This window comes from Muntiacus reevesi, chromosome 1, assembly GCF_963930625.1.
Source record: "Muntiacus reevesi chromosome 1, mMunRee1.1, whole genome shotgun sequence".
NCBI classification, from domain to species: domain Eukaryota; kingdom Metazoa; phylum Chordata; class Mammalia; order Artiodactyla; family Cervidae; genus Muntiacus; species Muntiacus reevesi.
This window is the reverse complement of record NC_089249.1, coordinates 34,044,312-34,057,368: the sequence shown is the minus strand read 5'-3', so window position 1 is coordinate 34,057,368 and position 13,057 is coordinate 34,044,312. Positions and strand designations below refer to the sequence as shown.

General features: G+C 35.4%; 1 protein-coding gene across 1 annotated transcript in view; it reads left to right on the top strand.

The window, feature by feature from the left end:
• Positions 1–7,365, top strand: part of SLCO1C1 (solute carrier organic anion transporter family member 1C1) — a 64,233-nt gene extending 56,868 nt beyond the window's left edge. Inside the window, 3 exon segments of the mRNA XM_065921937.1 lie at positions 5,558–5,716; positions 5,719–5,771; positions 7,192–7,365. Coding sequence (XP_065778009.1) covers positions 5,558–5,716; positions 5,719–5,771; positions 7,192–7,365 — 386 coding nt within the window.
• The last annotated feature ends 5,692 nt before the right edge of the window (positions 7,366–13,057 follow it).

Genomic DNA, 13,057 nt, shown 5'->3' with positions numbered 1-13,057 from the left:
TTTAGTTGCTATATCATATCCGACTCCTTAGTGACCCCATGGACTGTAGTCCACCAGACTCCTCTGCCCCTGGGTTTCTCCAGCAAGAACACTGGAGTGGGTTGCCCTGCCCTCCTCCAGGGGATCTTCCCGACTCAGGGACTGAACCCATGTCTCCCATGTTCCTGCATTGGCAGGCAGATTCTGTACCACCAACCCACCTGGGAAGCCCCATGTATCATTTATATATAGAACCTACAAAATACAGCAAACTAGATAATATAACCCCCCAAAAAGCAGACTCACAGATATAGAGAACTAATGGTTGCCAGTGGTGGGGGGCAATATTGGGGTGAGGGAGTGAGGTACAAACTACTCAATATAGGATAGGCTCAAGGATCTATTGTAAAACATGGGAAATATGGCCAATACTTTGTAAATACTGTAAATGAAAAGTAACCTTCAAAAAATAAAAATATAATTAAAAATGAAAAAAATATCATAAAGCAAATGAAAAACTACATATAGTGTTTTTTTCCAATCTATATAACAGATGAGTGGCTAACATCCTATTATGTGGAGAATGCCTAGGTACTAAAAACGAAAAGATCAAAGCTCTAAGAGAAAAGTGGCAGCAGCAGTTTAGTCGCTAAGTCGCGTCTGACTCTTGTGACCCCATGGTCTGTAGCCTGCAGGCTCCTCTGCTCATGAGATTCTGCAGGCAAGAATACTGGAGTGGATTGCCATTTCCTTCTCCAGGGGATCTTCCCAATCCAGGAATCAAACCTGGGTCTCCTGTATTGCACGCAGATTCTTTACTGACTGAGCAGTGAGGGAAGCCCAAAAATGGGTAAAAGATATAACAGCCATTTTATGGAAAAATAAATGGATATGTCTTAATATAGAAAAAGATGGTCAAGGCCCCTCATAAGAAGAAGAGTACAAACTAAACCTATGCTAAGATACTGATTCTTACTTAACAGACAGGAAAATTACCAAATGCTTCTTATGTATTATAATACAAATAGAAAATCGATACACTCATATATTGCTATTGTGAAAATTATACTATTGCTGGAGAAGAACATTTGGCAATTACTTAAAAAATTACCTCTAGATTTATCTTTTGACCTAGCAATCCTATTTCTAGTAATTGATGCCAAAAATGAGCTCGCAAAAGTTTGAACTGTAATCTTATGGAGGGTCCAGTCTTTGTGGCATTATTTATAACAGTAAAAGGCTACAAGCAGTCTAAATGTACATCAATAGGAGACTGGTTAAGTAAACTATAGTAACCCACATAAGGGAATACTTTACAGCTGTATGGACAAACGGGGGAAAATCTCTAATGTTGCCAAGTTTATTAGTCAGTACAGGTTGTCATAACAATACACCATGGACTGAGGGCCCTAAACAATAGGAAGTTACTGCCTCGTAGTTCTGAAGGCTGCCAAGTCCAAGATCAATGTGCCAACAGACTGGTGTCTGGTGAGACCTCTTTTCCTGATGTGTAGATGGGCACCTTCTCACTGTGCATTCACACAACCTTTTCTCTGTGCACAGAGAGCAGTCTTTGGTGTCCCTTCCTCTTTGTAAGGACAGTATATATACTCCTATGCATAAAATGGGCTTCCTAGATGGTGCTAGTGGTAAAGAACCTGTCTGCCAATGCAGGAGACATAAGAGATGCAGGTTCAATTCCTGGGTTGGAAAGATCCCCTGGAGGAGGGCATGACAACCCACTCCAGTGTTCTTGCCTGGAGAATCCCATGGACAAGGGAGCCTGGCAGGCTACAGGCCATAGGGTCACAAAAAGTCAGACATGACTGAAGGACTTAGCATGCACGAATGTAGAAAATAGATAACTAATGAGAACCTCAGGGCTTCCTTGATAGTCCAGTTGGTAAAGAATCTGCCTGCAATGCAGGAGACCTCGGTTCAGTTCCTGGGTTCGGAAGATCCGCTGCAGAAGGGATAAGCTACCTACTCCAGTATTCTTGGGCTTGCCTTGTGGTTCAGCTGGTAAAGAATCCTCCTGTAATGTGGGAGACCTGAGTTTGACCCCTGGGTTGGGAAGATCCGCTGGAGAAGGGAACAGCTGCCCACTTCAGCATTCTGGCTTGGAGAATTCCATGGACTGTAGTCCATGGAGTCATAAAGAGTAGGACATGACTGAATGACTTTCACTTTCAATGAGAACTTACTGTATAGCCCAGATATACTGTATAGCAGATATATATACAGATATACTGTATATTCTGTATAACACAGAACTTACTGTATGGCACTCTACTCAGCGCTCTGCGGTGACCTAAATGGGAAAAAATCAAAAAAAGGGGGATGTATGTACACAAACAGCTAACTCATTTTGCTATACAGCAGAAATTAACACAACTTTGTAAAGAAACTATATAATAATTTTTTTTTAATGGCAGATTAAAAAAATCAGATTAGGGCTTCACTCTTACGACCTCATTTAACCTTGATGATCTCCTTAATTATTTTGCTTTCACATGCAATCATATTGGGAGTTAGGGCTCCAACTTATAAATTGTAGAGGGACAGAGTTCATATCAAATGATCTCCAGGATATGCAACTAAGTTTAAGAAAGCAAAATGTAGAAAATTGTATACAGTATGATGCATTTGGTGTAAGTATTGAAAGGTGAAAATATTATATACATGCACAGGTATTGATATTTGCTCTTGTTAACAAGAAACAATGGAAGCATAAACCAAAAATGAATAATAATATTTTTTTAAGTTGCCTGTTAGGGAAGAAAGAAAAAAACAGGGGGAGAGAACAGGATGGAAATGAGACTTTGTAAATATAACTGTTGTATAATCTTTAGTTTGAAATAATGCAAAAATTTTATATAGTTTTAAATAATTAAAAGAAACAAAGAAATTCTTAAAACAAATCAAAACTAACTGTATATCACAGGGGTAACACACCATACAGAAAAAACATTAAACTACATGAAAAACAGAATTACTATGAATTCCCCATTGCTTCAGTACATTTTATAGTTTTGTTTTTAATAGTAACTTTAGCATTGTGATGTTAAAGCTACTATATATTTTAAGGTAAAGCAGATGAGATGCTATGTTAATATCATCAGGAATCAATATTTTCAGCATAATAGAAAAGTGATAAAAGCATAAAATATTGTAAGTAAAATTCATTAAACTTAAAATGTCAATATGAACTCATATTTTAAAATAAGGTGTATTGTACAACTCTGTCTCCTGAAAACTCTAGAATCTATTTAACCCAGGAGAAATGAGCACCCATAGCAATGAATCCGTGGTATCTAAATATCATTCCTCAATAAGGAACCATAGGACCTCGGAAAACTGACCAAGGTCTAGATTAGAAAATATATAACATGATTGTGGGATACCTTTTGGTGCAAGAAAGTGAGAAAGCTCTCAAAGGGATATATCAAAATGACACAGGAACAATCTGAGGACTTTGGTCCAAGGGGAGATAATTTGAAAATAATAAATAAAAATACTATTCTATTAATATATAACAGTCATTATAATAGCTGCAGTGTCTCAAAATACATTGAATATAAAAAAGATATAAATTTGTAATGATACCTAAGTAGTTTTGAAGAATACTAAGACACTAACTCATTATTCTTAAAACGGGAAAGAATTGAACATTTACCCTGCCTTCCTTCTACTAATTGTATTTCAAAGTAACCAAGTAAATAATGATGAAGATAAGTTCTTTTATAGAGAAATCCTAAATTATTTACACAAGAAATAATGCAATTTTGAAAAATCTGTTTTGCAACCTTATCAATATTTGCTAAAAGTTATAAGTGAAAATGAATGAAAAACTTAATAATGGAGGGCATAGCATGAACCTCAGTTTCATTTTAACATTACAGAGAGTGGCAAGTAGGCAGAAAGTGTCTCCTGTCTGAACACAAACCACCTATGTCTTTTTCCCGCCTGAGTCAGTGCAGGCCCTACCAAATTATTGGGGAAATGAAGGATAGGAGAACAAAGCAAATGATGCTGTGAAACAATCAGTCAAATCCAGACTATGGCACATTCTACAGGACAAATGTCTTGTTTCAAAAATCATTACTATAAAAAAAAAGTTGGGAAAGAAGCTGATATAAAGACCACTATTATTTACCATTAGGTAAATTTAATGTGTCTACTTGGTTTGAATTCTGGTTAGAATGAACCTGTTCTAAAGCAATGCTTTGAAGACATTTAGAAAAGTTTGAATATGAGTTCAATAGGATTAAAAAATTATTTTAATATGTGTTATGTGTTAAATGGCATAGCGATATTTTTTAATTTATGGTTTTTTTTATTTTATGTTTATTGTATTTATATATATATATATATATATATTTTTTTTTTTAATTTTGGCCAACCTACACAGCATGTGGGCTCTTAGTTCCCTGACCAGAGATCAAACCCACAAGCCCAGTATTGGAAGCGCAGAGTCTTAACCACGGGACCACCAGGGAAGTCCCCATAGCGATATGTTTTAAAAATCCTATCAGAGATGTGTTCTGAAATACATGTAAGGAGAATTATTTAATATCTGAGATATCTCTTTAAATGTTACTTTTAAAAAGTTTCTGGATGGACAATAGATTGAGGGATTGAAGAAATATGACACAGAAATAACAAAATTTGAAAAATTGTTAAAGTTAGTGATGGTACATAAAGTTGCACCATATCATCCTAATTTTGTGAAGGTCTGAAATTTTGCCATTATGAAAATTTTAAAACATACAAAAGGTGGTAAGTATTTGAGTACTGAGGAATGTCTTCACGTTATTAGGAGCAATGTAAAGTTATTAATAGTTATCACCTAAATGTTTTTAGGTGATAATCTGTTCAGTTAGAGAATGTATATAAAAAGAATTTTTATTTATGATGTCAAGTAATCCAAATTAACCATTCAACTTTATCAATATAAGCTTTACCATATAGCTTTTAATGATCTTGTTTATGGGACTCTTTGGAAAATAAAAGTTTATGCTGTTAGTTCTTTTTTGAATCTGGAATTCTTCTCATCTTGGTACAAAGAGGGAGTTGTTGCTTAGTTGCTGAGTCAGGTCTGACTCTTTTGCAACCCCTATCAGGCTCCTCTGTCCATGGGATTTCTCAGACAAGAATACTAGAGTTGGTTGCTATTTCCCTTCTCCAGGGGATCTTCCCAACCCAGGAATCAAACCTGTGTATCCTGCATTGGCAGACAGATTCTTTACCACTGAGCCTCCAGGGAAGCCTTTACAAAGAGTTGAGAAACTTTTGCAAATAACTTCCTTTGTAAAGTACATTTTCCTTACAAAAGGGAAGCTTATGCTCTGTCTTCAGAGCTTCTTCTATGACTTCTATTTCTCAAAATTATCAGCTCAAAATAACCTTTATGCCAGAGGCATGCTTGGGGGTGGCATATTCTGGTCTCCTGGAGAGGCCCTGCTATTTCCAAAGAAGTGAATTTTGGACAGAATGTAGTTTCTGAGAGTCATTCTTCGTAGGCTAACCAAAAAGCTATGCATATATTTTTAGTGGCAATTATTTGTTTTTCTCACAGCAGGAATCCCATCTCCCATATATTTTGGAGTTTTGATTGATACTTCATGCCTCAAGTGGGGATTTAAAAGATGTGGAAGTAAAGGATCCTGTAGATTGTATGATTCAAATGCTTTCAGGTACTGTATCAAACTCTTTCCTACATCTCATTGCTACCACATGCAGGTTTGCAAGAGGCAACTGGCACAAATAATCCTCACATAGTTTCATCACTTGTAAAGTAAAAGAGAATCTAATCCAGAAGTTTGTTCTGTTTTATGGAATAATTCTATTATTATCTGACCATTTGGCTATCTATCTTTCATTTCCCCCATTCTTAATCTTGACTCCCATCATTTAAAAAAGATAAGACAGAAGATTTCAGAATAGAGTAGGATTTTGAAAGTTTATGCACACAACTGAGTTAATTCCCTGAAACTCAGAAGCATTTAGATTTAGGTCACACTTGGGGTTTAATTCTATTTTTTTTTTTTCCAAACTGAGCCAAACTGTCCCATTTACGTCAGCTATAATCCCCCTGGGCAAGATTTGGATTTGGCTCTAAATCTGTCCGGTCTTTATTGCCAAACTGATGTTCAATTATTCCAGTACTTGAAATGCATAAAAGTAAAAGATTTTCTCTATGTGTGTATGGGGTTAAGGGCATGGATTTTTCACTATGGTATCATTCAGAGCAATTCAGCCAACATTTAGTCCCCTTATTGCTTAAAGCAATGCTTCAATGGCTTAAAAACAAGAAGGACTTTTTTTTTCAATGTACAAGCTGAGTATTCTCTAGAAAAATAAACTTAGTGCTAAACCCTGTAAGTTGGATGTGAATTGAGCTGACCATCTCAAATAAATTTGCTTGACTTAATAGGCTTTGATGACATGTGAGAAATTTATGTTGGTCTTTGAAAGGGGCCTGATCTATGAGGAAAATTGGCACTTGATTCACATTTACTCAGGCTGTATTTTACTGTAAAGACAATGTAACTCAGAGACTATGAGTATATGTACAAGGTGACCAGCATGAATCATTCAACCTGTGCTTCCAGGCCTTCATGTCTTATGATCTAATAGAACTAAAGGCTTCTCGTGGAAGACACTGATGTAAACCTCTAGTGTACTGAGATCTCCAATTCCTCCTTAATGTTACTTCTTGTAGTTTTTCTGTAGGAGTGAATCTGGGCAAGTTTCAAGGGGAGGATAAACATATAATTTATCATTCAAATCTGGATATTTTTGACAAGGAAAGGGGGCAGATTACCCTGGGACAACACTAGCTTATGCTAGCTTATGCTGGGACTGTTCTAAGCAAACAGGTCTATAGTCTCCTGGTCTAAGGAAGTAAATTACAGAGAGGATGGAAAGGATTATATAATTAGCAGTAACTGAAAATGATGGCACTACTGAAAATTTGCTTTATATTAGCTTACTGCCTTCAATAGTCTGTCAAATGTTCACAGAAAGGCCTTTAGTAGTCACTGAATCTGCATTCTTAAAGAAAACCATCCTCATGATAGTTTTATTGATATTGATTGATTTCATTGATACTGATTGATTTCATTGATATTGATATTTTCGGATGTTATTACATTTTATTTAAAATTGCATAGCTACAATAATTAAGACTGAGTTTCTGTCTTCTTCTAGACACATATATCTGGGACTAACCATGATGCTTGGCATAATGTCCATTTTCCTAAGTACTGCAGTGCTTTTCACTTTAAAGAAAAATTCTGTTTCAAAACACAGAAGCTTCAGGACCAAGAGAGAAAGAACAATGGTGTCAGCAAGAATCAGGAAGGAGAATTGGACTACAAGTGATCATTTGCTACATCCCAGCTATTGGCCAGGCAAGGAAACACAACTTTAGAAAAATGGTCCCTTGAAGCCATGTTTTCTGATTGCTGGAAATTCTGCAAACCAATATTAGTCAGAAGGGTTTTAAATGTGTGAATTCTTTCTCCTTTCAAAAAGCTGTCTACTTTGTTTTTGATACTGTACCTGATAACAAATATAATTAATCATGTTATAGAAGATGTAGATGGTAAAGTTAATTATAAATATTTTAATTTATAAACAAATTCCTTATATTATTTACTCATTCTGCTGAATTTTGCCTGTGCCCATTGATATATTAGCTGTACTTCTAGTAGAACAGTTGTCAATATAACTTAATGGCTGTATGTAATTTCCAAACTGACATACTTGCCTAGGATAATAGAATACTTAAGGAAAAAAAATTAAACGTCTTGTGTGTGTGTTCAGTCACTCAGTTGTGTCTGACTCTCTGCAACCCCACAGACTGTAGCCCGCCAGGCTCCTCTGGTCCATGGAATTTTCCAGGCAAGAATACTAGAATAGGTTACTACCATTTCCTACTCCAGGAGGTCTTCCTGATCCAGGGACTGAACCTGTGTCTCTGTTGTCTCCTGCACTGGCAGACAGATTCTTTACTACTAGCACCACCCACCTAGGAGACATCCTCCTTCAAATACCAACTTAATGATGATGTTTGGATAGAGTAAGAACATGTAGAGGAAGATTTCATTTTAAGCTCCTTTCTTTTGAAATATAGTAACTGATATAGATTACTATATCAATCTATATATTATCTATATGCTCTATCATTGCAAATGATCTTGGAGGAGTCAAATTTTGAATTACTAACTCTTCTGCTGTTCATCATTTCTACTTTTTCTGTGAAATTTTTTTAAGTGACTGTAGTTGTGAAGTAATAAAATTTATATGCTTTCCTGTCCTTTTATGAATTCAATGGAGTAAAAAATATTGTTAATACTGCTCACATTTTAAAGTATATAAGTAGCTCCAGACTTATGACTGTGACATGGTACTAATATATATTTGAAAGTGAATTTCTGAAAATCTACAATGAACTTATATATTATGATAGGAACACAGAGTGATGGCTTGAGTGGTGGTGGGTATGGTCCCTTTTGGTGTCCTTCTGGCATCTGTCTCAAGGTTTCTGGATGGGGTGGTACCACTGGTACACCCTGCCATATAGTTCTCTGTCTGCAACTGAAAAAGTCAAGCCAGGCATTTCCTCCTGACTGACTTCCTGGTCTTGCTCTCACTAAAACTAGCAGATTCAGCAGTCCGCCATTGTTAATCTTCAGCTCTCCCATGTGTCATGTCTTTCTTCCTCTATCACAACTCTTCCCTAGGAGGGACCCTGACCTTCCCAGACTTAGGTAGATCCACCCCTCCCCACCAGTAAAGTCTTAAAATTATGCCAAAATTCTGAGCAGCCTTCAGAAAACACCAACAGGACACTCCCAACAGCATGTCTTTTTGAGGTGTTTCTTAGGAAATCAAGTTAAACAAAAAGGTCCAGCTGAAAAATGCAGTCACCTTACTCACATAGTTCAAGGATCATATAGCACAGTAAAAAGGGTTTATAGTCTCTAAATTTCCCCCCTTATATACCAGTCCTGAGAATACGATGAGTGGACAATGAATGGAAAAAACCAGAAATGAAAAGTGTGAGGATGGAGAAGAGAAAAAACTTTTTTAAATATATATTAATTTTCCCCTTTCATTTGAATTGGTAGTACAAGATTATTTCCTATTTTGCTATTTTTTAAAATGAACATAGACTTGTTTTGTTTCTAGAAGGCCTACTTTAAACCTGCTGCTGCTGCACTAATTTGTGAGCAAAAATCCCTTTTGTTATCTCAGTATCAGTCTTACCCATAACAAATATTTACTGAATGGGTGAGTAGGTACACTTGTCAAGAGTTTTCTTTGTAGAGATGTAATTAAAATTCAAGTTCCTCATCCTGTCTCCCACATCCTCTTTATTTTTCAAAGTCTTTGTAGCAATATCCTGAAAAATAACTTCTTTGCAAGTAAATTTCTAAACAGGATCCTATCCAATGTCCTGAATGACCTGAAAAATAAAAATTAGCATAAAGGATATTTATAATGACTTTTTCATAAAAACACCGTCAATGAAAAGCATATTTTTATGCATACCCATTAATTGAACAGTGGAATTATACATACTAAATTCAGCTGTATGGTATAGGAGGGTATCATTTAGGGTCAAAGTGAATTTAGCAAAAGGAAGCTTGATGTTTTAGATGAGTAAATGCACCTGACAGAAGTAAAGGGAATTTTTTATGGCTCAGAAAATAAATGCTTAATTTTTTTTTGACAAAGCAAACCCCATTTCAGAGGTCAAAAAAATTCCCTCAGCCCCAGGGCCAAATATTAGAGGTAAGACCTTGACAGACATGAGGGATCCCACAATTGCACCACTTTATTCATTTACTGTACATTCATGAATCCCTGGAGGTCACCAGCACCTCAAAAGAACATCTGATTCACTCTAACCTTCAGACAGGCAATGCTCTAGCAGTATAATTTTATAAATGGAGTGACTTAAATTGGATTAAATAACTTGCTCAAGGTGGAGGCAGTCACACTAATGCTGGCCTCTTTCATTATATTATGATACCTCTAAAGCAAGTAATAAAGGCAAACAATATAAAACACCTAAAAACAGCTGGAAGAATATTGTGACCATGCACATTTAAGAAATCTTCACTTACTATAAATTTGTAGACTCAGACATAAAAGGAGATTGAAAGCATAAATTGACTGTAACATGTCAGGCTATAATTATTATAACAATTTTAAGTATAATAATTAATATTAATTAATTAAGCACTCTCTTTACCTGCGGAGAAGGAAATGGCAACCCATTCCAGTATTCTTGCCTGGAAAATCCCACGGACTGAGGATCCTGGCAGGCTACAGTCCATGGGGTCGCAAAGAGTCGGACACGACTGAGCGACTTCACTTCACTTCACTTTACCTGTGCTAAATGCTTTAGACACATTATCTCAATTTCAAAGGTCAAAATAACTTATGTGTTAGGTGTGAATACTGATATGAAGTTTCACAGGAAGCTTAGACAGTTTTAGTGACTCTTCCAAGGGCAAGGTGTTCTCATAGATGGTAAAGCCAAGATTAAACATGAGGTTGATCAAATTTAAACAGCTATGTTACGCCCGTATTAATCTAGATCTGAAAGGCTGTTGCTGAACCATAAAAAGATGCTGGGATTCTTGGCCTCCGGAGGAGAAGAATTCAATCCAGGCCCAGAGATGAGGCTTGATCGTTCAGAGCTTTTGTGCAATAGGGTTTTATTAAAGCATAAAAGGGATAGAGAAATCTTCTAACATAGACATCAGATGGAGGCAGAAAGAGTACCCCCCCTTGCTAGTGATAGCAATGCAGTTATATACCTTTAAATTAGTTATTACAATGAATCAAAAGAATGTCTGGAGGTTGTAAAGACCTTACTAGACCCACTCCCATAATTTACATTTTAAAATAACAGGATTAGCCAGAAGGTTTTCAGGAAGGAGAAACTGTCCTCAAGCAGGACACATTGTGGTTGTATAATCCCTAGTACAGAGTTTAAACTGAGCTGTGCTATTTACTAAGACTAAGGAATGTAGACCAAAAAAAGTTTGTCCTTTCCTCCTCCTTGAGAATTCCAGACCCCTATCTCCACTTCGAGAGCCCCAGACCCCTTTCTCCTCCTTGGGGACCCTGGGCTTATCAATCTGCCTAGGAATTGACTCTCTCAGATCCTAAATTGTAGTCTTCCACTAACTTTGCTGAAAGTCAATTTTGCACATGAATGTTAGAGAAGTTTTAGGATACTAAATCATGCACATGGTTTAAAAAAATCAAATGGCGCAAAATGATTTAAAAATTAGAAGTAAACAGTCCTCCACACCACCTCCACTTCTGTTCCTCAATGGAACTACTTCTAACCAGTTTGGTTTGTTCATTTTTCTGATGGTCACTTCCATTATCTTTAAATAGTATGCACACACCACTTTCTTAATTTTTATCACGGGCAATGTTTGTTGACTGATTATGTCAGTGTTCTATTAGATTAGAACTAACTTAACTTACTCATCCCTCAGTGATCTCTACATAGTGAGGTCACTTTTCTAGTTTCATCAAATAGCACATTGATACCTTCATTTCTTATTCAATAAACACTGAGTACTATAATTTTCCCCACTCTACAAAATGAAGACCTTAGAGATCCCCTCCCTTCCCTTTATGTCTGCAAACTCTGGTATATCTTCTTGTTTCTGTTAGCTGTATCTCTACTTTCACATTGTTAAAATGATGACAATTTCAGTCAACTCTGCAACTGTTACATCTAGGAAAGGCTTGAAGTTTACAATCACGATCAATGTCAATGCCATCTACTGTTGAAGTCATGAAATTTACTGTTAGAAAAAAAATTAAAAAGAAGGAAAAATATATTTAATGTGGACCTACTATGAACCAGCCTAATGGTAGCATATTTAAATATTAATAAGTGTGATGTTTAAAAGTGTTTTATGTTTGAATAATTTTGGAATATTTAATGTTAGCTCTCATATGTTCGCAATGTGATGCTGTAGATTGCCAATCTCCTAAAGGGAGTGTGCATTTCAAATTTATTTGGAATTAAATCCACTGCTTTATTAACAAGTCTTGGACCTGACTAATCTTCCATACAATATATTTGGAAAACAAAATTTTATCCTCCTCTTTATTAAAAATTTTGCTATCTTTGTCAGCTTCTGGTATCAGGATCATGCATTTTTATAAAATTAACTAGAAAACTATCTTGTTTTAAAATGTCTGGAAAAGATTTTGTAGCACAGGAATTATCTGTTGCTCTTATATTTTAGGCTTTTTTGAGAAAAAATACCTTGAAAAGTTGTGCATTGGTTTTTGTAGCTTTGCCTAAAAAAATTTGTTTACTGATTTCAACTTTCAACATTTGTAATTTTTCTAGAAAAATCTTCCAGGTTTTCAAAAGACATTTTTAATATTATAAGCTTAGGGAAATTAAAATATTATGCTTTTTCCCTTTCTTAATTTTGTGTATTTGGGTTTGTCTTTTTTGCATATTGTGCTTGTCAGGAACTTGCTTCACTGGACTTTTCAGAGAAAGAGCATTTGGATTCTGTTCCCCTGATACTTAATAAATTTTTTTTCTTCTACTTTGTTTATGCATGGTTAAACAAAAAATAAAACACAACTATTTACCTAAAAAATATTACTTACCTAAATACTTGATGAGTAGGCATATAACTGCATGCTGTAGCTTAGAAAATTTAACATTCCTTAATCTTCAGTTTTGTTCACAATACAGTTTTTCCATATTGCAGTATCCATAATATTTTCCTAACTATTTACAAATGCATTCTTGATTTTCTATTCGATTCAAAATTCCTATTTTCTCTAAAAGTATAATGATTTAAAGTTTCCCTGTGTTTGAATATTTCAGTTTAAGCTTTTAGTTTTTAGATTAACTACATTTATAATTAGGGAATGTAGCCTACTCAATTTATCAGTTTGGAAATTTGAGGATTTAAGGCAGTCATCAATTTTTTTAAATGTTCAGATTTTGAAAACAAAGTATATTCATTGATTATAGAGGATAATACTACATATATATTTACCAAAC